This window comes from Callospermophilus lateralis, chromosome 10, assembly GCF_048772815.1.
Source record: "Callospermophilus lateralis isolate mCalLat2 chromosome 10, mCalLat2.hap1, whole genome shotgun sequence".
Taxonomy (NCBI): Eukaryota; Metazoa; Chordata; class Mammalia; order Rodentia; family Sciuridae; genus Callospermophilus; species Callospermophilus lateralis.
In genome coordinates this window covers 17,439,244-17,464,575 of record NC_135314.1, presented here as the reverse complement: position 1 = coordinate 17,464,575, position 25,332 = coordinate 17,439,244, and the positions used below count along the sequence as shown (strand labels likewise).

Genomic DNA, 25,332 nt, shown 5'->3' with positions numbered 1-25,332 from the left:
TGTATAGCACATTCTAGGGCCAGGATAGTCACAGTTAAGATCACCAGTACCAAGTGTTGATGAGGATATGGAGCAGTGGGCATGCTGCCACACTTTGGTAGGAATGTATAACCTATAACCCAGCAGTTGCTTTTTTTTTTTTTTTTTTTTTTTTTAAAGATGTAGATGGACACAACACCTTTATTTTGTTTGTTTATTTTTATGTGGTGCTGAGGATCGAATCCAGTGCCTCACACATGCTAGGCAAGCACTCTACCACTGAGCCACCACTGTCTATCAAGTAGATACCTGAAAAAAGTGTTCATGAATGCCCTCACACATGCTTATAGCTGCTTGCTAGAATATTTCCAAATCAGAAATAAACCAAATATCTTATCAGCAGTAGAGGGGATAAATCAGTTGTAGTATATTCATGCAATTAAGTACTGTGCATTTATGAAAGTGAACTACTGCTAGAGTGATATTGAGAAACTCACAAACATAATGTTCAGAAAAGAAATCCATACTTTATGAACTCATTTATTTAGTACAGTTTTAAAAAAACAGTTAAAGTAAACTATCACAGTTAGGGATACATATTGAGGTGATTAAAAAAATAAGCAGTGAAATTACTCTCAGGAAGCAGGCTTGTGTTTACCTTTTAGAGTAGGAGGGATGGTTATTGGGAAGGCACATGGGGGATTCTAGGTGCTGTTATTGTTTGTTTAGAACTGGCTTGATAGAATGTTGACTTTATAATAAATCACTGAGCAATTAACTTTGTGTCTTTTGTGTTATGTAATTCACAATTAAAAAGGTTTAAAAAGAATTCAAGTTTAAAAAGAAAGAAAATCACATTCATGAAAATACAAGTATTGTGAACCTTTCCACTTTTTCATTTTAGGGAAAGAACAAATGCAATGAATGCTACTATATGTAGTTCTATGATGCATCAACTAGATTGAAGAAAGGAAATATTAAGTAAAATGAAAATCTGTGCATGTGCATGTTTTCTTTAACCTCTAGGAAATATGGTATCAATTCCATTTTCCACTTAGGTGAAACCACTTTCCTTCTCAATTTTCCTTTTATTCCTGTGTCTGTTATTGCAACCTAGTATATTAATGTAGGAATTATCTTAAATTGAAATGCTTACAGCATTTAAAAGGGCATGACAAGAAATTGGTGGTTTTGTAGGCTGAGATCCAAATTCTGTATTAATGCTATGACAAAAAAGAAAACACAGGACTTTGCCCAATGTGTTAATATCTTTTACTAGGAAATCAAGCTAACTGTTACACTCTTGCTTTCCGGAATTGGGGAAACATGGCATAATTTGCTATATATAGATCAGTCTTTTCATTAATGGATTATTAATTAAGCCTAAGTGACCTTTAGAATAAAATCCTGCTAATTGTATTAGCTTATATCACAGGTACATTGCAAATAGTTGTTCCTTTTGTTGATAGTTCTTTGTTAATAAGCAGTGCAATTTTAAGATAAGGGCTTCACAATCTGCCAGCCCAGAAAAGAGCTTGACTTCTCTTTTTTTCCCTCTGTTGTTCAGATTATCAGTGCACAGTGGTAAGTCTTGTTTTCCAAAGTAAAGACAAATCCACTCCTTTTTCCATCTCCATAGGAAGCAACAGTGAGCTAGACTTCTAGAATGATTTCCTCAAATCTGTTTATATAAGGGGTTAGAAACATTGTTTCTTTATAATATCCACTTCCTGTTTTTCTGTATTCTCTGATCTTCAAATCCTTTTACGTATTCATTTGAAACCCCTGTTGGTTTTGGATGATTTCTCTGAAATTGAGAAAGCCTTTGTATAGTAAAATGATAAATTTAAAGGTAAATCTACATTATAATAGAATTTACACAATTCACAGAAGAGAAGTGGACATCCAACAATCTGTAGAATATGTAAATCAGTTTTTTAATTGTCTGGATTCTTACTTATTAACATAGCATATATTTTTTAGAGGGCTAACTATGTGCCAGTCATTGTGTGCTAAGCACTTCACAAAGATTATCTCATAATCCTCAATAATTCTGTTAGGGTAAGTACTGTTTTTAATCTCATTTTATATGTGAGGAATAAAAAGTTAGAGGTAATTTGATTTTCCTGTGGTCCCAAAGGCAGTAAGTCCAAATGCTGGGTTTTGAATCTTGATTTTTGACTCAAAAACCCTGTTAGCATCTTCTGCCACTCCCAGGACTTTGTTTTTCTTGTTGTATTTAATTATGTTTGATTTAAATCAGTGTTTGATCAGTTGTTGAAAATTTACTTTGAAAGTTTGGTGTTACTTCAGTGTTAACTACTATTGTGGTAAGTGTAGTAACTCTTCTAGGCTTCTGCTTATGAAATATTCTGTGAATTCTAAGAAGTCTTAATTCTTCATTTTTTCATAGTCCTAATGTGTTTCTTTCTTTTTAAAGGTATTATTATGATGGGGACATGATTTGTAAAGTTCAAGGAAAGAGATTTGTGTACAAGTTTGTCTGTGACTTGAAGACTCTTATTGGATACAGTGCAGCAGAATTGAACCGTTTGGTCACAGAATGTGAACAGAAGAAACTTGCAAAGATGCAGCTCCATGGAATTGCCCAACCAGTCACAGCAGTAGCTCTGGCTGCTGCTTCTCTACAAACAGAAAAGGATAACTGAGACCCAGGACCTTCTGGGAGTCTAAGGTCTTTCTTAAATATCTAGAGCAAGCATCGCTCTTACCTTTATTACTGAATTTGAATCTTCTTTTATTTCTAGATTGTACAATCTGATGCATGATTTTTTTATAAATATTTCATACTCTTGTGAATTTGGATCTTTTTACTTTGAGCATATATTTTAGAATATGTGTATGTTAAAGGATCACCACAATGTTATACGCTTGAAAGCAGCTTCATTGTGGGATAGTTTGTTAACAGGAAAGCTAAACTGGTCAGTATTAACGTCTAGCCCTACCAAAAATAACCAGTAGCATCTGAAGATGAAACATAAATGAAGTACTCCAGGAAGCAGTCTGGCTTAACTATTTTTGAAAATATAACTTGTTTTCTCTCTCTGCTGCTTTAGATGTTGCTTTACATAGAACCAGAAAATAGATTTCTCAGCTAAAGCATGTGTGCCTGTTTCATCTAATCAAGCAGAGCTAAAATATTCAAATCAAATAAAATTATAATAATATTAATAAATTACTAAGCTAAGAGTATCAGGTTATTAAGGTAATTTATATATTTGCAAGTAAAGGACAATAGGAGGTTGACTAGCAAAGAGCAATGCTAAAGAAGGAGATCCAGGTTTAAATCTGGCTTAACTCAAGCCATTGTTAAGGGTTTTCTGTATAGATTATTCATTATGTCAGACCAAGAATTTAAATTATTTTGAAGGAGGCATTTAATTCTAATAAACCAACTCTTACAAAAATTCTGAAATGATCTCTGTTTTTCCTGTCAGAGATTTAAAAAAAACTGAGAAAGTATACCTCAACCAGAAAATAAAAGTTTGATTTGATGTGACTTTCTTTTTTTTTTTTAATTAATCTACAGTGCTCATTTATTATGCAAAGCAGCTTATATATTCCTGTTTCTGATGAAATGAAGACTTTAAATCAAATAGCAGTACTTTACCTTTTAAAAAGTTAGTAAATTACTTGCAGATAGTTACAAAAGGAAAATTTAACCTCCATTATTTAGGCAGTCTTTAAAATGAAACTTCCCACTTTTAATTTTTGTGTGTTATGTACAAATATCCATATACATGTCCAGTTGACTTCGTTAGACATATGCACATGTATATGAAGGCATAAAGATATTCAAAAGGGAATTTATTAAATAATTTATTTAAAAATGTTTAAATAAATCTTTCCTTACTTATGAGCTAACACTAAACAGAAATGGCTAGAAAAGTCTCCTTTCTTTTCTTTTTGTTGTTTGTTTTAAGGGATTATGCATGAATCATGATATGAGAGACTGGCAAATAGCTTTTTTGACTGGAGCAAGTTGATCCTCAAATACTTCATACACCTTCTTCCTTGTAAATTTCCTTTAAATTCATCCCCCAAAATAGGCTCAGAAGAGCTCACTTAATATCTATTGTTGACAAAGTAGGAGGAAAGGGCTGTGGTAATAACAGGCCAGGTGGTACTACCAATACTACATAGGGTTTGGAATGAGTCAGGAAGTAGGGATCCTAGAGACAGGAAGATAAATCTCTTGTTCTACTTTTTTGGTAACCTTAAGTCACAATTTTAGCTGTTTTAAAGGACTGCAACCCTTATTCATTTATTTTGTTTAAAGTCCTTTAATATTCTGCAAAAATACCTAAAAAATAGTAAAATTTGTACCTTTCTTTTTTACTGTTTTATAAACAGTAGACTGACAAGTTATTCTTGCAATTTGGATACTATTATTTGAAGAATATCTGAGTGGAATAACAAAATGAAATACAGAAGCCCTAATGTCAGATAACAAATAGGTATCTATAAAGAACATTTTGTCTCATCTTACAGCCTAGGGAGTTGACAAGTCATTTACTGTTTTAAAAAATAATAAAGTATACTCTTCTGTTAAATTAGGAGCTTAAAAATTTTACTTTTAGATTTAAAACGTTTTTGAGACATTATGTTAAAAGTTTTTAGCCAAGAGGACGGACTTTGTTTATGTCTCATTTTTATATGTATGTTTTATAGTCAGGAAATACATTTTTCTAGATCCCTAAAATCAGATTTATTTTTTGTCTCCTATAAGATTTGGAGGTTAGGGTTTAAAAACTACAGTCTATCTGCTGTCTTCTTTTGGCAGTTCTTACTGTTCATCGTAATGTGAACAGGTCTCATACATGATCTGATGCTGTTTCTTTTTTCTTCACCATTTTGTGCACCATAACATAAGTAATGTGACTGATTTCTCCAACTGATTCAAGAAGCTTTCATTACTTGTGTCAACTTGTATATAAAATATTCCATTGTCTTTATTAAGTTAACAATTAAGTAGTCTTTTTCTCTATTAAAAAACAACTTATGAAAGAAAATACAATTCATGCTATTCATTCTTTATTTTATGAAGTTTTCATATGTGAGATATATTCAAAGGAAGACATAAAATTGGATCATTTTTCTGTACCTTATTAAAGTACAAGAATAATGTTCACTTGTGTTTAAAAACTTATATTTCATGTGAGGTTTGCATAGAGCCAACTCTCATATGTATCTTACTAGCCTGAAGCCTGAAAGTCTAATGTGTTGGTGCTGGAAAATCAAACAAATTAAGCATAATTGCTAAGTGTGGAATTTTCACTTGAGTCAACTGATCCCATATCCATTTGATATCGATCCATGTAAATTAGTTAGGAAAAAAATTTTAGTTGTTTTCTCCCGAGATTAATGGTGATACTCATTAATAAAATTCTTTTAAAAGGTTGTGCCTCTAAATATTTTTGGTGAGGTCTGCTATTTTTTGCATTCATTTTATGCTATTGCCTCATATAAAGAACAGGTATATCCTTGAAATAGCACAAAAATGTTTTAAAATTCATAACTGCAAAACAAACCTGTGACTAACAATGTCTTCAGATCTAAAGGGTATAAAAATATTAACACTTCAATATTTCACTTATTGCCAGGAAAAAAATATTCTCAATCTTTTGTAAAAGGGAGGAAGATTTTTGCATACATTTTTACTCTTTAAATAAAGACACTTATACTATCATAATAACAATTATGTATTTCTTTGTGGTTTTTTTGTAATTTTACATAAAACAGTTATTTTCTATTTTTACTCAGATAAATATTTGTGGATAAAATGTAAAAATAGTAAAATGAGAAAAATAAAGCTATTATACAATATGTTCCTGTGTTGTTAAAATATTTTTTCATGAAAACAATAGTCTCAAATTCCTGGGATGTTTGGTTGGATGAAAGTCTAATAGTCCCTCTGATGTGGTGTGTGTATGATTCCTAATATATTTCTTAAAAACTTTGAGTATGGTGATACCCAGCACCCAGCAAGCACATACTGAGGTGAAAGGGGACTATCAATTTGTGAAGAACAGATTCCACTGAAATTAGTAAGTGTGTAGTCTTTAGGAAAATGAGTGAAATCTCATCCAGAAAGCCAAACTGTTTTGGAATAGTAACAAGTGAACTGATAAGACTAAATACTTTTCCAAAGGAAGGTTGATTATTAAGCTGTAAACCCTTAATTTAGTTTTTTGTTTTTTGTTTTTTTTTTAATTTAAATCACTTGTTCATGTTGGTGGACTAGCAACAGGATATTTCAGGCAGGTCCAGAATATAGAGGAATGGGAAGGGTTCAGAGGAGAACATCACTTGTGCCTTTATTTATGATCAAACAGTGATCAAACTTTGACATGCTTAAACAAGCAGCTAGTATTTGTGTGAAATAAATTGTCTGAAAATATGCAATCAAATTTATCTAGTTTGGAGTGATGAAAATCATCAACTAAGACAATGTGGTAAATTTGTTGTCCAAGACTTAATTTTTTTGTGTGTATAGCTTTACAGTTATAATTTACAGGTCAAGAATATGTTTAGAATGCTTTTTACTAATAAACTGGTTGCTTTAGGACACTGCTTTTAGAACTTTTTGTTGATAAGAACCACTTTTTTTAAGAGTTCATAAGTCAGTAGCTTTACTTTAGTCCTTATTTACCTCTTTTTTAAAAAATAATTTTGTATTTATATATGGCAGCAGAATGCATTACAATTCTTATTACTCATATAGAGTACAATTTTTTATATCTCTGGTTCTACACAAAGTATACTCATACCAATTCATGTCTTTATACATATACTTTGAGTAATAATGACCATCATATTCCACCATCATCTCTAACCCCATGCCCCTTCCCTTCCCCTCCAACCCCTCTGCCCTATCTAGAGTTCACCTGTTCCTCCCATGTTCCCCCTTCCTATCCCACTATAAGTCAGCCTCCTTATATCAGAGAAGACGTTCGGCATTTGGTTTTTTGGGATTGGCTAACTTAACTTAGCATTATCTTCTACTCCATCCATGTACCTGCAAATGCCATGATTTTATTGTTTTTTATTGCTGAGTAATATTCCATTGTGTATATATACCACAGTTCACAGGCAGGCTTTGCTGCTTTAAATAGTTTGTCATCAAACAAGGAATGTCTTTTTTAACTGATTTTGGCAATGTCATTGTTCTTTGAAAATTTCTCTGTAATCTGAGGAATTTACTTTCTCATGTCTGCTAACAAGTTAGTTAGTTTTGGTATTTTCACTCTTTGATACAAATGACACCCAATTAACACCTATGCTGTTTTTATAGGTGACATCACAGTAATTATGTGTGAATGGAATAAACACTTGGATAAGTTATTGATTATACATCTATAATTACTATTTCACTTGCTTAATAAGTCTATTTATGCAAAAGTTTGGCTCTTAAAATCTCCATACAGCTTTCCTATCTATACTCTTGGTTTTACTTTATGGATGAAAGGTTACAATACCTATTAGTATATTGATAAACTTAACATTGATGTTGGTTGAACCAGAATGTTAACTTCATTGGATGGTTGAAAGGAAGTTCTGCATTAAGAACCCCATGACAAGGTTATTTCTTCAGCTCTGAGGTCACAAAAATAGAAAGGACATTTTATTTTAAATGAAATAGTTTAATCATTAAAATCTGTCTTGTTGGCATAAATGTATGAATTAGAACATTTACTACACACCTTCAATCCTGAAAGATCAGAAACAAATTGTGGTTGCAGTTTTGACATTAACCAAATGCAAAAACTTGGGGTTCATCATTAACCTCTGTGTTCTTCCATTTTTTGTTTTCTAAGCTCCATCCATTTGCCTACAGTGCAGGGCTGTTGAGAGGATCAGGTAAAGCTTGTTTATGTGTAAGCGTCTTAACAATATATACCACTAAATAGGCACAAAGATCTGAAAAAGAAAAAAGTATCCTCCAAAGAATCCAGTCTTGTGCATTGAAACTGGTCTCACTTCATTTAAAAATGAAAAATATCCTATGTTCATATATGAGTACATGACCTGTATAATTCCACATCATGTACAACCACAAGAATGGGAGGTTTTACTGCAAGTATGTATTGAAAATACATTCTACTATTATATATATATATCTAAAAAGAACAAATGAAAAAAGCTGGGTACAGTGGTGCACACGTCTAATCCCAGGTACTTGGGAGATAGAAGGATCACAAGTTTGAAGCCATACAGAATAGTAGATTTTATTGTGGCAAGTTCATACATGCACATAACATAATTTGATCAGTTTCAAATTCTAGTACTTCTTCCCTTCTCCTCACCTCCCTCACCCTAATCTCCTTCCTCTACTCTACAGATCTCCCTTCTGTTTTCACGAGATCACCTTTTTTCTTTTTTTTTCTCTTTATGTTCCAAATATGAGAGAAAACATACACCCCTTGATTTTCTGAGTCTGGTTTCTTTTGTTTAACATGAAGCTCCCCAGTTCCACCCATTTTCCTGAAAAGGACATAATTTCATTCTTCATTATGACTGAGTAAAACTCCATTTTGTGTGTGTATGTGTGTGTGTGTGAGAGAGAGAGAGAGAGAGAGAGAGAGAGATAGAGAGATTTTCTTTATCCATTCACCCATTTGCAGACACCTAGCCTGGTTCCATGACTTGGCTATTGAGAATTGCACCACTATAAACATGGGTATGCTTGTATCTCTATGCTGACCTTGATTGATCGATTACTCGATCGATCTATTCACGCATACTAGGGATTGAACTCAGGGGCACTCAACCACTGAGCCACATCCCAGCCCTTTTTATCTTTTGAGACAGGGTCTCGCTAAATTGCTAAGACTTGTTTTGAACTCAGGATCCTCCTGCCTCAGCCTCCTGAGTCATTGGAATTACAGGCAAGCACCACCACACCTGGCTAGTGCTTAATCCTTGTCATAAAATTTTATATTTATTTATTTTGGTCCTGGGGATTGAGTCTAGGCCCTTCTGAACACTAATTATGCACTCTATTCCTGAACTATACCTCCAGCCCTAATATAATTGATTTTGACATATTATAGCATAAGATCAAAGTAAGAAGTTACTTCATGGGAATTATTTTATGTTCTAGCTTTTTCTTACATATCCCAAATGTCATTATGAGAACATATTAACTAATATCAAATGCTTTGGTTAGAAAAAGTGAAGATCAGATCACCTGTGGTATTTCATTTTTCGAGTCAAGATTATTGTTATATAGTTCTAGAAAGGGCAGGATTACCCTCCAGCTAAGACTCAAAATTTATACCAACCTTTCTTATTTCATAAACTGAAAAACGCAGCTGCCAAAAATAGTTCTTATGACAAGTTCTTGTCAAAAATCTCAGGACAAAAACCTATCAGTGAAATATTTGGGAACAGTGAGCTTCAAAAGAATTAAGAAAACGGAAGTCAGTAAACTTTCAAAGGTGAAATCATTCGCCTGAGTAGATTTGGGATTGAAATAGTCCGTCAAACGTATTTGATAAACTTTCATGCCTTTGGGGTATGGTGGGGACCTCTCCCTGATATTTATTTAGAATCCTAAGTTGTTTCTCGACCTACTTGTAGTGTAAAAAAAAAAAAAAAAATTAGCACATCTAATTCCTGCTGAGAAACAAACAATGTCATGTATCTCTGAGAAGATAAATCAAAGTTAAGACCGTTTTTTACATTTACATTTCATCTGTGAAGATGCAAGTATTTCCTGTGGCTCTTTGGTTCTCAAGTCAGCAGCGACATCTGTGCCTCCAGTTCTCTCTCAGAGATCTATGATTGAATTTGTTATCACCCAGTGGGACCTACTGGGAATAAATTAGATCCATATGGAAAATGCATATACTCCTTTGGGAAAGTCAGTTTTTGCTTACTTACTAGTATCTAAGAAACTGGAAAGAGTTAATATTGATAAACAATGTTTCCTGAAACAAATCTTTCTGTGTTTCCTTCATTCCTCAAGAGTTGATAGCTAGATCAAATTAGTGTATCTTTGGGGACAGTTCTCTTCCCTCTGATTGAAAGTGTCTTTGTCTTCATCTTTTCTTTCCTCCCATGTCTCTGCCTCCACAAATTATCTTCCTTTGAAGCAGGCCAGAGACCCCCACCCAGAAGACCCTCACCATAATTATTCTTGTTAACAGAATATCAGCAAAGATTTCTGCAAAAAAGCTCAGTGTGTTTAGAAATTTCTATTTCCTATTGCTCTGTCATGCAAGAGCCAAGTTTAACCCTGGACTTGCTGATTTACTCCTGCTTTTGTGGTAAAATGTGTAAAACCTCTGAGTATTCAAGAGAGAGAGAAAGAGAGAGAGCAAAATTTTCTGAAAACTCAAAGAAAAAAATTACTTTTATGTAGATTCTGCCAAAATGTAAACCTCCAAGCCCCCCACCAAAAAAAAAAAAAAAAAATATATATATATATATATTTTGAGTATAAATTCCAAAGAATTTATAGACTCTTGGTCCAGAAAATGCTTTGGGTGATAGTCCCTCTGGATCCTGCAATCAACAAAACTGCTCCCTGAAAATTCCTCAGGTGTCCAGCCTCTTCCGTCCTCCATCACCTTTACCATGGTGAATTGACCAGGCCCTCCATGAACACACAGTTTTTAGAACTAGCTCACCTGATCTTTCCACCTCACACTGGACCCTAATTTGGGGTTCAGGGCCAGGCTTCCTTCTTTCCTTCCTCCACCTTTCATTAGAGGAGTATAACTTTATTAGTCATGCATGTAACTTGAACGTCTTAATATGCAGCTTTGACCTTTCTCAGATTCCAAGAATATCTCTAACTGCTTATAAGGCTGGGGATGTGGCTAAAGCGGTAGCGCACTCGCCTGGCATGTGTGTGGCCCAGGTTCGATCCTTAGCACCACAAACAAACAAAAATGTTGTGTCCGCTAAAAAATAAATAAATATTAAAAATTTTTCTCTCTTAAAAAAAAAAGAGTGTATCATAGGAGATTTCAATTAAAATTTGGCAAAAATAATACTTACATTTCCAACCCATTTCTGCTCTTCCCAGTTTTCTCAGTAAACAGCACCTCCAGCCACCAATTGCCAAAAAGACTTATATTTTTCCTTGATTTTAAAAAAATGAGTTCTAATTAGCTATACATGACAGAAGAATGCATTTGGACACATCATTTATAAGTGGAGTGTAACTTCTCATTCTTCCGGTTGTTACACCATGTAGAATTGTACAGGTTGTGTACATGGGGTAGTAATTCATTCTACTGCCAATTCATTCTACTACCGTTCTAGTACCTGGCTACTGTTATCAGAACTTCTGTGCAAAAAAAAAAAAAAAGTATGAATTTGGGGGTTTCCATGATGCTTGGAGATTCCAATTCCAACTTTTTCCAGTTGATGTCCAATTCATTCTACTACCATTCCTGTCCTCATTTCCCCCTCCCCTGTTCTATCCTCTAAATAAAACTTTTTGTGCTTGCCTCTGTGTTTCTCAGGTTTTCAGTCTTCAACACCAGAGGAACGGGACTCGGATATAATTCTCAACACCTGTATCATTAGGAGAAGACTAGGAAGGAAGAGATTAGGGAAGAGGAAGAAGGGGAGAGGAAGAGAAAGAAGCATATCCCTTTAAAAAAAAAAATTTAGTGACAGAGCAGCAAGGGCCCTATTCAAAGCATGAAGTAGACTACTGTTACAGTATAAGCTTCTTAACTACAGTGCATTATTGGTGTCTTCACCAATAGATTTATATTTCAAAATGCACATTTGCCTAAAAAATGAATGACTATTCCATTAAAGTTCAATTCAGAAAGTATTAAGTGTTAATTGTCTATTTGGCCAGTTGGGATTCAGGAAGTTTCCCTGGCCTGGCTACTGTTATCAGAACTTCTGTGCAAAAAAAAAAAAAAAAAAAAAAAAGTATGAATTTGGGGGTTTCCATGATGCTTGGAAATTCCAATTCCAACTTTTTCCAGTTGATGTCACTATGGCAAAGGTATCTCAAATATCTGACAAAAAATAGTACTGGAGGAGGCAAAAAGATATCTCTAATATTAGACATACAACAGTAAGGCAGGGGAGACAAATTTATTGATGTGACAATGTGAGAAATAGAAAGTCCATGTTCAGAATATAATATTTAGCCTTAGTTGGGATATAAGACCCAATTGTAGCCATTTTAATTATAGCCCTTCCCTTTGCATGCCCCAATTTTAAAATTAGCTAATCATGTAGATTGTGACCCTAAGTTCCTCCAATGAGGATGAAGGGCAGTGCTGTATTAGGGATAAAAGCAGGCAGACTACCAGCCCAGGATGCTTGCTAGCAAGGGTCCTTAGCTTGCCCTCTGGCAGGAGGAAAGGTTGCCTTGCTCACCTACTTTTCAGCACGGGTTTGATTTCTTGAGGCCCTTTGGTATTTATAACACTAAATCATCCGCCCATCAGTACTTGGGGGGATGAAGCAAAATGTGTGAGGGAAACAAGATAGGACTTCAGGATTCTCTGAAACAATCAGAGTGGCCGAGTGAGTGCATTTATCTGATCTTGTATGAGTCAGCAAAATAAACACAAAGTCATAATAAGTTTGGAAGCTATTGAAATTTCTGTCTTTGCAATGACATAGCCAGTAAATCTTTCTGCACTCTGATTTGCAGCAGTACATGGAGGTAACAGCGATTATAGCCTTTTGTTTTGCTTTTGTGCTGTGTAGAAAGTTGTAAATGAACCCCTTCAGCTAAATTTCCAGCCATGGCTAGTGTTATGGTTCTCCCTGCAGGACCTCAGGAGAGATCACAGAGGGAGTGCAAAGCAAGGACAGGTTGCCTATTATAAGCAGTAGACATGGTTCAGAGAGTCTGAAAATTAACAGAAGTTAGAGTAAAAATGTCTTCCTGGACACTTTATGGTTCCAAAGTAAATAATATGTCCTCGTGTTTTCAGTGTTTGTTTAAATGGCAAGGCAAAGGAACTTATGTAACTAAATATTTGTTCATCAGCAAGAACTTTTCTGAAATGGGAAAGCAGATCTGTTTTCAGATGTTATTCAGCTGTGCAATAAGGCAAACAGATGTGTTCATTAACACTCCTGCAGAGTGTATTGCAATATTCACAAGTGGAAAGTGCCTGAACTGAGGTTACCAAATGTTTGCTGGTATGAAACCTGCCTCTATGAAACTGTGATCTTTCAAGGAGGATCTCATTTGAGACCATTTCTGTTGGCATACTTTATGTGAAAGATGATTTTTATAATTAACATATTGATAATTTACATTTTAATCTTGTTTTCTTTTCATTTTTTTTTTCATTGGTGCATTATACTTGTATATAATGGTGGGATTTTTGTTACATATTTATACATACACATAATATAACAATATAATTTGGCCAATATCACTCCCCACTATTTTCCTTTTAGCCTTGTTTTAAAAATTAAAAAAAAAAAAAAAGACTATTCCTCTGGGCACAGTGGCGCACTCCTATAATCCCAGGAGGAAAATTTCGAGTTCAAAGCCAACCTCAGCAATTCAGCAAGAACCTAAGCAAATTAGCAAGATCTGTCTCTATATAAAAAGGAGTAGTGGAGTGGCTCAGTGGTTAAGCACCCCTGGGTTCAAAAGGGCTATTCCTGCCCCCCCCCCTAAATAGGGAAAATTCAGATTTCCAAGTCAAAGATATTGGATTCCTGGGGGCGGAGGTGGGGGGGTGGTGGAGGAGATTTCAAAATTTCAAAAAGCTGGAGGAAATTCGGAAATTCCATGCAAGCCTGTGAGATGTCATCAGTATTACAGTCAGTTCAAACCATATCAACTAAGAATCTCTGTTCTGTTTTAAACCTAGGAGCCAATAATAACCATCAGTACAGGGACAACGTTTATTTGAAATTCTGCCAGAGAAATCCAGGCATGTTCAGCCCATCGTCTCTGCCAACAACTTTGAATGCTGAAGGACTATACTGACGAGGTCAGTTCTGACAGTGGTGAGAAAGAATTTACGGGGATTTACAGGGAGGGCACTCAGGTCTGAGATAGACAGGAAGAGGGAAAATGAGTGTCTCAGTGCTCCCACAGGTACAGTTTCCCCTGATATTCACAGGAATTGGTTTTCAGACCTCCCACAAATACCCAAATCCACAGACACGCAAGTCCCTTATATAAAATGGGAAAGTATTTTCATGTAACCTACGTTCATCCTCCTGTATATTTTAAATCATCTCTAGATTGATTTTAATACCTGATACAATGTAAATGAGGTATTAATTATTGTTTAGAGAATAATGACAAGAAAAAAAGATTCAATACAAGTATAGTGTTTTTTCAAATATTTTCTATTTACAGATTCAGTTGAATCTGCTAACATGGAACTTAGGATACAGACGTTCAACTGTATTTCACAAACACTGAAACACTGAAATAAGTTTTAAAGGCACACGGAAGACCTGCAGACATGTGGCCTTGACTAGGACACGAATGTAAATGACCTTGAATGGGATTTTTTGGACCTTAGATTATCACCTAAAATGATATGCAAGATAATTTCATCCCAAGGAAGAGACAGGGAGGAGCCCTCCCCCACCCCCAGGTTAGCAGGACTGTAGTAATGACAAGAGTAGAATAAAGAATGGGAAAAAAAAAAAAGAGAGAAAGGAAATGTTGACTCATGTTCACAGAATAAACACTAGAAAGAAAAATGGTCCATGTGAAGCAAATTCTGACAAAATGATTCTTGCTTTTTCCAATTTGGTTTTAAGTGTTAGGAGTAAGACACTTGCCAATTTGTCTGCTGTCTGCTGGGTGTGGGTTGAAGCACTTTCTTAATCTAGAATTTTCTCAGAGATCTTTCTGGGAAATTTTTCCATATCTTAAGCTTTCAATAAATATTGATTAAACATCCACTTTGTGCTAAGAAATGCTAAAGAAGAACATGTGACCCCTGCGCATCCATTTTCAAGACAAACTGACCCATAATAGATTGAGGTGAGATTCCCAAGACTTGAGGATTTCATAGAAGGGTAAAATTTCAAAGACAACAATGTTTTGGTTTTGTAAGTCTGCCAGCAAAGCACCGTGAACTGGGTGACTCCAACAATGGAAACATTTCCTCACAATTCTGGAGGCTGGAAGTCTGAGGTCAAGGTTCTCTGGAGGACTTTCTCTGTGGTGCATGGATGGCCATCTTCTGTGTGTCTTTACATGTTCTTCCTTCTCTGTGTCCTGGTCTCCTCTCACAAGTGGGACACTGGCAATATTGGGTTAGAGCCGACTCTCAAAAGCACATTTCAACTTAATTGGCTCTGTGAATATAGTCAAGTTCTGAGGTACTGGGGTTAAGACTTCAACGTATCAATTTGCAGGGCAAGGGGACACAACTCAATCCATTGGCATACAACAAGCCTCAAAACAATGACGCTAAATAGACAACAGTGGTTTCAAAATTTTTATTTTGCCAAATCAAGAGTTAAAAAGACCACTTATGATATCATCATAATTTAATGAAAACAGTTTATTTTTAAAAAGAGGTAATAAAGATCCAATCAAGGAATAAAGGAGTATCCTTTAAAATCAAAAACATTTTACTTTATAAACCTCTCATAAATTTGTCCTTATTTCTAGGACCTCAAAAATCTTGACATCTTTATTAGTAACAGGTGCTGATCTTCCAAAATAAAGGACAAAGTGATTATATCATAGTGTCCTAGCTAAAATTTGGTTCCAGTATTTTCAAAACTTTCATTGTGATGGTAGAAAACTTATAGGAGGTGAAGAACTAAAAATATCCTGAGGGCTCTGTTCTGCAAAAGGAGGGATTATTAAGCTTTGCATATATTAAATAGATACCTTAAGCTGAAAGAGGAACTCTTAGAAAGGTCAATGTGATAATAATGAGAGACAGAGAGGGGTGGGGGGAACTAAAGAGGTAGGATGGCATTGTATAGTTAATCATATTTCTTTAGATTTAAACTACAACTATGCTTATGATCAATGATGCTTTTCTTTGGAGGTGTGTGTGTGTGTGTGTGTGTGTGTGTGTGTGTTTCAGAAGTTGTCCATAAGCAATCAGGAGCTGAGACATAGATGTTGGTAGAAACAGCCAGCTTTTCTTTGAATGGGAATTTCCCTGGTGTATTCAGCCTCAAGCCTCATCTATACCATTGATTTCCTGCCTGTGGGGCTATTGTAACAGAACCCTCGATACCTGGAGAAACACTTTGGTGTTGAATTAATATGTTTGGACATGATTTCAAATTGAGCCCCTACAAGTCCAAAGTCCTGTGTTGAAGGTTTTTGTTGAACTAAAGTGGCACCCCCTTTCTCCACTGAAAAATCTTAACTGGGCCTCTCCAGAAATCTTCACCCAGACTAATTTTAGGACTGTCCGCAAAAGAGTCTCTGCAAAAGAGTTCAATGTAGATAAACTTCCTATTTTCATGTTGCCCTGTTTACTTGGCCACTGGCTGAGAAGATACCAGCTCTCCAGGTGCTGGACACCCCCTTACTGGTTTTTCACAAATGTGTCCAGTATAGTACTTTGAAAAAATGTGCAAACAAGGCCTCTGGCCTTGAGCTGGGGCTTCACAGAGATGACTACATTTTTAAGATAAGTTACAAATGGGCTCCATGGTAACAGCTGGCAGGGGGAGGAAAGAAAGGGGAGAAGAAGCTCTCCCCTTCTCAGGTGTTGTCCTTGAAGAGTTAACTTGCCCAGAACAGTGAAAGAAAGAGCTGCTTTTATGTGAATTTCTGCAGACTGTGAACTTCTGAGCCCCTCCCCTTACACGCTGGGTATAAAATTCTGAAACTCCCTGAACTCAGGGTTCAGGGGATTAATTGATTACAGCAAAAGCTGTGCCCTCTGAACCTGGCTGCAGCCAAATAAAACCGTTTCCTGCTATCTTTGGTGCCTTGCCTCGTTTGTCCCTACAACAGAACCAAGAAGCTAGTCTCCCATCAATCATCCCAGAAAGGATGTCATGCCAAAGAAAATTAGAACTAAGAGTTCAGTCCTTGTATTGACTTGGTAGGGAGGTAGTTGGATGGAGGCCTTTTCTTCTGTGTAATTCTTTCACAGGTAGCCCAGGACACCAATGTCAGGAGAAAAGTTCAAGGGTATCATGGGTGGAGAATAAGACCCTCTCTTTCCTCATGCAGGTTAGGTCAGGATACCCACTAGAGAACTTTTTTATCTGAAGAGCTTTGAAAGCAGTCATATCCATATTCATTGACAGTTAAAATAAAACCACTGAGTATTGCCTTGAGATTACTTTCTATAACCTCTGAACCTTTAGTGAAGTCTAATTAAAGGCTTCAAACTGTCTCAGCTATGCTGTAATAAGAGATCGGGTTCCATGTGTGACTCATGTGTGAAGGATCTGTAATCTTTGGACAAGATAATGTACTGATCCTGATGCTATTGAAAACTTTTTTTTTCCAGTACTTTAAATTGATCCCAGTGCCTCCTCACACATACTAGCAAGTGCTCTACCACTGAGTTATATCCTGGACCTTAAAAACTATTATATTTTGTTATAATAGTTTTTCGGTAATTACCCAAAAATATAGCATTAAAATATTTTTTCTCTCAATTGCTGAGTTTTTCAGTGCCTCTGGAAATTTTACACTGTAGTATCAGTCCTAACTCTAAAAAGTTCCAGGACCTGTTTTACAATAAGAGAAGAAATTTTAAGTGTTGAACTTCACAGAAAGTAGAGTAAGAAATGTAACAATGTGGTTTTTATATCACAGTAGGAATAAGTTCAAAAAGACACATAAAAGTATTTCATGACTCAGAGTTGTCAGCATATATATATAAACTTTCTCAGTGATATTCAGCATTGGCTATGGAGGAATGAAGGCAGGGGCAAAGGAATAACTATAGCCTTGGGGTAGAACAAGTAGTCTAAATGTGACAATCACATCAGAAAATTACAGGCAGCATGAAGTTCTTGCCCTAAACTTCTGCATTCTGATGTGATGTATTTTCATTAATTTTTTTTTTTGGTACAGTACCAGGGCAAGTTGAAAATATTTCTACTTGTACTTGGGATAAATCATTACTGTGGGAATATTATGTCACATTTGCAGCAGCATCTTCTTGATCTTGGAAGAATGTGGAAATTAAAATCAATAGCTGGGGGACTTCTGGTTTTAGCTCTGACACGTAAAGGGTTTGCAAGTTGTCCCTCCTGTCCCCGCAACAAGAAAAACTTCTACAAACTGAAATATCAATGACTTTTCTTGGAAACATCAAGTAGTTGAGGTTACAAGGTAAATTACCACCCTGAATACGGAGAAACAAGTGAATCCAGAGTCACAGCTAATATCTGCTCAACTCACATAGCGGATAGAGCGGGAAACGGTAGGAACACTTATACGATAATTTCAATGAACTGCTGAAGGCTGCCTGTGGTCTAGCTTGAGTGAAGAACTTCTGGGGCTCAATTTAAGGGGACTCCTACACTTTCATAGGTTTTGCCCCAAGAATCTTATCAGGTTCTTATGATGAAAAGTGAACAAAACCCCCATGGGTTCTGGTAGAAGGAGAGAAAGAGCAACCATCGTGAAGCATGTTGTGAAGCAAACCTGGAACATTTGTTCCTGGAGTCCTTGGGCAGAGGTCCCCACAGACCAAGCCCAGCCACCAGTCCAATAAGCCAATCAAAGAGGTGAGAGGGGTGAAGGGCAAGAACTGAGCTTTTAGTCAGTGTGTGCACTCTGGGAAGAACAGATAGAAGGGTACAGTGACCAAAGATCTGTCTTCAAGGGACTGACAGAAACTGTCAGGTTGTAGAAGGGGGAAGAAAGGCAAAGTTTGGGGGCTTTGCATAGCTGACAGAGTAAGTCATGCTGGTCAGGCCACGGTCTGCTTGGTCACTACCCCAGGACTGGTTCTGTGGAGCTCTGGGAAGGGCATCATTGCTTGAGGGGATGATTTGGTTCCTGTCCTGAGATGACTGCTCCTGCTTAAGGGGAAAATCTCCTGGGGTGACCAGTTCTGCCAGATTCGCCATTGGTTTTTCAGTTCCTTATCATAAAAATGCTTATCAAGCAGCCCAGTTGTTCCTGAGATCCAGAGTAACTGCAGAAAGAAATAGCTTAAAAGGAAAAAAATAAAAGTTGCGAAACAAATGGAGTCATCAGAGAGGGATGAAATGGTGTTTGTTAGGTCAGTGACTAGGCCCTCTCTCACATTCTCCTTAACAAAGGAAGTGGAAGGTCTTTACCAGAGCCTTATCTCAACTGGGGAAAGGCATTCCTTCCACGCCAGCTCCTTCTGGGCTTTTTACTTCAGAAAAGGGTTAAAAAGAACACTGGTGGAGGTGACAGCCCAGGGAAAGGGTCACTAAAATCCTGATTTAATCAGAAGGTTATACACAGCTTCTCTTCCCTACACCGATAACCTCCAATACAGTAACAGTGGATTGTTGCAGATTTTGATTTCCAACTTTTTCTTTTGATTCTTTCTCAGAGAACATAGAGCAGAGTTCTGAGTGTTACTAAGTCCTAGGCCAGAATGGGGGTTGGCTTCAATGGTTCCCAATAGACCAGGTCCAGCTATCCCCCAAAAAAGCCAAATGGAAAGAATGATGGTGAAGTAGGAAAGGAATTTATTCAGTATAACCATACTGGGAAGGACCAAAGGGACCAAGAATCCCTAGTTCCTTAAGGAACTAACAAGAGCTTTGCAGTTATATAGGAAGAACAAAAGCAGGGGCATGGGAATAAGTATGCATAGCTGTGTTGCCTAGTTGATCGTTATCTCAGGGCCGCCATTGGAGTCTTTTCAGTGGTGAGAAACACTACTGAGCTGTGTATGGTGGTGCACACCTGAAATCCAAACTACTTGAGAGGCTGAGGACAAATTGCAAGTTTGAGATCAGTCTAGGCACTTTAGGTAGACCATGTCTCAAAATACAATTTTAAAAGGACTAAGATAAAAAAATAATAACAATAATTCAAATAAAATAAAAAGAGCTGGAATACATCTCAGTGGCAGAGTGCTTGTTTAGCATGCATGAAGCACTGGGTTCAATCCCCAGCACCACCAAAAAATAAAATAAAAACAAAGTTTCTCCTGCCTGGGGGTAGTTTTGATTCTTGTCCCCTGGAATTCAGGGTGACTGAAAAGGACAATGAAAAGACACAAGGGCAAGATATTTTCAGTTCCAGGTCAATGACTGAAGATATCTAGGCATTGTTTAGGTGATCTGGAATGGAAATCTAAAAGCTGATCTTTGACAATCTGTTGATTATGATGTTCCTGTAAATCTTGAAAATACCTCAGTTAGTTTTATCTTGATGTCTTGAAGGGCAGGATCGACAGGTTTAAATGAAGATGTCTTAAGTGATTAACGGAGTCTACCTGCAGAGCTGAGCAGGGTCTAACCTAAAAAAAGTTTAAGGTAGCAAGACAGAGAGATGCAAAACGAAGGCAAGATTTCATTCTGCTTTTCGTTACCTTTTGGACATCTGCAGACACAAGTGAAGAGCCAGTGCTCTCAGTCCCCATTACAAGAGAAACCCAAAGTTTACAGGACACTGGAGGAGTTTGAAGTTTTTTGTACATACAGTTACAGCAAACATTAGACACCACTCAATTTCTGGTTACATCAGCTAAGAAACTCACCCTAAAGCCCTACTATCTCAATTTCTATTATCTAGTACATTGTGGCCAGCTTTCAACAACAAAAAAAAGTTTCCAGACAAGCTAAAAGGAAAAAAGGTGTCAGATCCAAATTTAGATAAACAAATTTTGGAATTATTACTCAGGTAATTTAAAATGACTTTTGAATACATTAAGGGCTGTAATGGAAAAAGTAAACAATACTCAGCAACAGCTGTATAATGTAACAGAGAGTTGGAAACTCTAAGAAAGGATGAAAAATAAATGCTAGGAATAAAATTAGTGTAATAACTCGGTGTCATGGCTCACATCTACAATCCCAGCTGAACAAGAAGCCGAGACAGGAAGATCATAAATTCGAGGCCAGCCACAGCAACTTAGCAAGACCCTGTCTTAAAATTTTTAAAAAATTAAAAAGACTGGGAATATAGCTCAGAAATAGAGCATTCCTGTGTTCAATCCCCCGGATTGAAGAACAAAAAACAAGCAAACCAAAAAACTCACTGTAACAATAGTGCAGAGGAGCTTATCAAGAACTGAAAATGGCAAAGGAAAGAATCAGGGAGCTTGATGATCTGTCAGTATAAACTTTTCAAACTGAAAATCAAGAAGGAAAAAAATTGAATTTAATGAAGAAGAACATCTAACAACTGCAGAACAACTTTGAAAGTTATAAATACACATAACTAGAATACCAAAAGAAAAAAAGAAAACTTTTCTAAAATTCATGACAGACACAAAACCACAGACCTGGGAAGTTCAGAGAACACCAGCTTTATAACCCCCCCCCCCAAAATCTCTATAGGACATGTCGTATTCACACCACAGAAAACCAAAAACAAAGAGGAAATTTTGAAAGAATCCTGACTTCAAACAAAAGAGCTTCACCTATAGAGGAACAAGAAGCAGAATTATAGTGGACTTTGAGTGAAATATTTAATTTATTAAGAGAAAAAAAAATCACCAACCTAGAATTGTTTTTGATCACAAAATTATTTCTCAAAAATGAATGAGAAATAAAGACTTTTTCAATGGCAAAAGTCAGAAGATATAATAACGTAGTTTAAAGATCTTAACTTGCTAGATGTTATGTATGTGTGTGTGTGTGTGTGTGTGTGTGGATTTTTTGTGGTGCTAGGGTTGGAATTAGGAACATGCTAAGCAGGTATTGTACCACTGAACTATGCCCCCAGCCCCTTAACTGGCTATATTTTTCATTCTAGACTCAATCAATACTTCATTCTATCAAAGAGAATAAATGTTCCAAAGAATCAAGCAAGAAGGTTGGTTTTATAGACAGGGAAGGCCTGAAAAAAGCAGAGACCAAGAACAAGAAGTATATTATGGTCGTTTCAAAGTACTTTCCTTGTAAGGCAGGAACAGGGAGACAGAAGAGAAAAATAATTGATTGGGTAGTATCAAGTGACCTTTGGTTATTTTTTGTGTGCCAGGATTAAGGCAGAGGCAACTTTATCATCATGCCAATTGATACTTGTGTTTCGGGGGACATTTGTCGGTTATCTCTCTAATCCTGATTGCATGGACAAGATAACAAGTTAGCTTGGGTTTGGTGCTATGGAACTTCAGCATGGGTGACTCCATTTTCATTTTTGATTTATTATCCTGGGGCTGGAGACCAAATCCAGGGCTTCCTACGTGCTAGGCAAATGCAGTACCACTTAGCTATACCCCCAGCTCTCCTTGAGTTTTAGTCTAGTTGGCTGGGTCTCCTGGTGCAGGAGCTTAGTCCAAAGTAATGGTCTCCTACATTTTTTTTTTTTTTTAACAAAACCTAAGAGGATTTATAGCCAGCAGATCTTCCCTGGAAGAAATGTTTTAAAAAGTTCTTTAGGGAAAAGGAAAATTAAGTCAGAAACTCAGATCGACATAAAGAAGGAAGATTATCAGAGAAGGAATAAATGAAGGTAAAATCAAATTTTTTATTTTTCACATTCTTGAGCTAAAAGAAATAATTTTGTTTAAGTAATAACAGTAACGATGTATTGAGCGATTACTGAAATAAATATAATGAATGACAAATATATCTCAAGGGAAGAGAGGGAGGAATTAGGGATATTCTATAATGAGATACCTGCATTACATGTAAGGTGGTATAGTGTTCGCTGACAGTAGACTTAGATTAGTTAAAAATGTGTACTGTACTTTAGAGCAAACATTTAAAAATTAGAAATATCCTTTATATGCTAAGGAAGGAGGTGAAATGGGCAACATGATCAATGATCATGTTCAGCTGCTGCTCCATTTGGCTCAAAATGTTCACAGCAGTTTTCTCTATAAACAACTCATAATTCAAAACCAAAGTGTACAAATAGTACTCAAAGTCCTGGACTGTACCAATAATGTCCTACTCCTCGCTGAAAAGAAAACACTGTTGAATACCTAAGCATGCTGAGGTGGACTTGTCTACAAACATCCTCATGAAAACTCCTGCTGTCCCTGTGTGTGCATGCCACCCTTCCCATGGAGAAGAGCAGTTTATTTCCATTTCCTTTGAACTTGAGCTGCCCTTGTGATGTGCTTTGACCAACGGAATGTGGTCCAAGGGATGCGGGGTGCCAGGTCCAGACTTAGGTCTCCAGAGAAGCAGCGGCTTGCATATTTGCACAGTTGGAACCCAGCCACCACGCTAGATGGAGACTGGTCTAGAATGTTGTGGATAAACGGGGACATTGTATAACAATAAAGTGGAAATTCTCCAGGCAGACAAAACCGTCATTTATGCACCTAACAGCCGAATGGTAAAATACATGTGGTAAAAACTGATAGAACTGTAAGGACAGACAAATCCATTAATATACATGGAGACTTTATCAGTCGTCTGAATAATTGATAGTTCAGAAAGTCAGTCAAGATTTAGGTGATCTGAATATCTGTCAGCTGTGTCTAATTGATAATTCTTCTTCCATGGAACACACACCAACCTTATAAGGGTGTAATACATACCAAGCATCGATCTTGGGGCACACCTGGAAATTTTTTTTAAATAAAAATCATAACAAAATTAAACTAGAAATATATAACAGAAATAGACCTGGAAATCCAAAATATTTAGAAATTAACATATTCCTAAATAACTCATGGGTTGGAGATGAAGTCTTGAGAGGTACTAAAAATATTTTGAACTAAATAAATACAATTATCAAAGTGTGTGGGTTACAGGGAAAGCTCTTCTCAGAGGGAAATAAATGCAACATGAGAAGCAAAGAGATATCTAAATATCTAGCTCTTCAATCTAAACTTCCATCTTAGGAAACTAGAGAAAGAATAATTTAAGGCTGAAGCATACAGGTAGAATATCATAAATACTAAGCAGAAATCATTTTAATGGGAAATAGAAAATCAAGAGAGGAAATGGATGAAATGAAAAGCTGAACTTCAGTTAATAATAGTGTATCACCACTTGTTTAATAATTGTGGCAGATGACTGGGCCCAGTGGTTTGAATCTGTATTCCCAGCTACTCAAAAGGGTGAGGCAGGAGGATGGCTGAGTCCAGGAGCCAGCCTGGGCAACACAGCAAGATCCCATCTCTTGAAAAAATAGTGACCAATGGACCATACTTATGTAAGATGCTAATAGTAGGAGAAACTGGGTATGAGGCATGTACTCTTTGTATCATTGTTATTTTCCTGTGGATCCAAAACTGTCATAAAATAATGTTTTTTTTTAAAAAAAACTAAACATCTGGTTTGGCAGGTGAACTCACTACCAAGCAAGTTGGCTGTACCTGCTCTCATAGAAAGCTTTGGAATAACACTAACTACCCACTTATTGAGATCAGACATGGCTAAGACTCAAGCAAGGCATATTGATTCCTTGAGTATGAAATTGTCTAAGATCTTTAAGCAGATGCCTCCTATCCACTTCCAAATGGGGCAGGATATAAATAAGTTTATTGTTTTTACAGATCAGGAGTAAAAGGGATACAAAAGCAAGGACATAGAGAAAAGACAGAGAGCTACCACTGGAAATAGCATCAAAAAAGTGAAAGTTCAGCATGGACCAAGACTTGCAAAAACTGCTTAGCTGAACGAAATCTAGGTGTTTCTTTCTTTCTTTCTTTTTTTGGAAGAAAGGTAAGAAGCATGTGGGCTGCATAAGGTCGGTTTTAGAAAATATAGGATATTACATTACTATATCACTTAGTTTTGGCTTTTCAGAGGAATGAGAATACTGCCAAATAATGGGCTTAAACAAATAGAAAACTGATTTTGTTCCTGTATACCTGGAGGCAGATTGACCAGGGCTTGGTTTCCCTGTCTGTGAGATCACAATACTTGACACCAGGCTGCTGTGATGATGACTGTAAATGTCACTATGGCTCAGACACTGTGTGGGAATGTGTTGGGCCTGAAAAAGCTAAGCTGCTTTTCTTAGGAAGGTAACAAGCCCAGGCCTATCTGGATGTCTAGTTTACATTGCATTCAACTCGCTTTGAAACATTGTTCTCCTATTCATACATCCTCTTACAAATTTTTTTCCTAATAGCATACATCTTGTAGTTCCTGGGTTTGTCATTGGTCAAAGAATATTGACACCTCTGGGTCCGGAATCTTCATACAGGTGAGAAAAAGGCAGGTGCAGAGAAGTTTGCAAAATCCCCATGAGAAGGTCCAATCCAAATTCACCTGGCTGCAAAGCCAGTGCTCTCTCCGGTACAACATACTTCCCTCCCGAGGTGTTGCTTTGTTTTGGTTCTCAGCATAAAAGGG

The 25,332-nt window shown here is 36.5% G+C and overlaps 1 protein-coding gene across 4 annotated transcripts in view; it reads left to right on the top strand.

Annotated features, from left to right (window-relative positions):
• Nucleotides 1–5,770, top strand: part of Gabpa (GA binding protein transcription factor subunit alpha) — a 33,217-nt gene extending 27,447 nt beyond the window's left edge. For 3 of the 4 annotated variants that reach the window (XM_076868671.2, XM_076868670.2, XM_076868672.2), the window contains exon 10: nt 2,420–5,770. In XM_076868671.2, the coding sequence (XP_076724786.1) occupies nt 2,420–2,648 (229 nt within the window). In that variant the 3' untranslated portion in view covers nt 2,649–5,770. The other variant, XM_076868673.2, reaches the window with a different exon arrangement.
• Nucleotides 5,771–25,332: the final 19,562 nt, after the last annotated feature.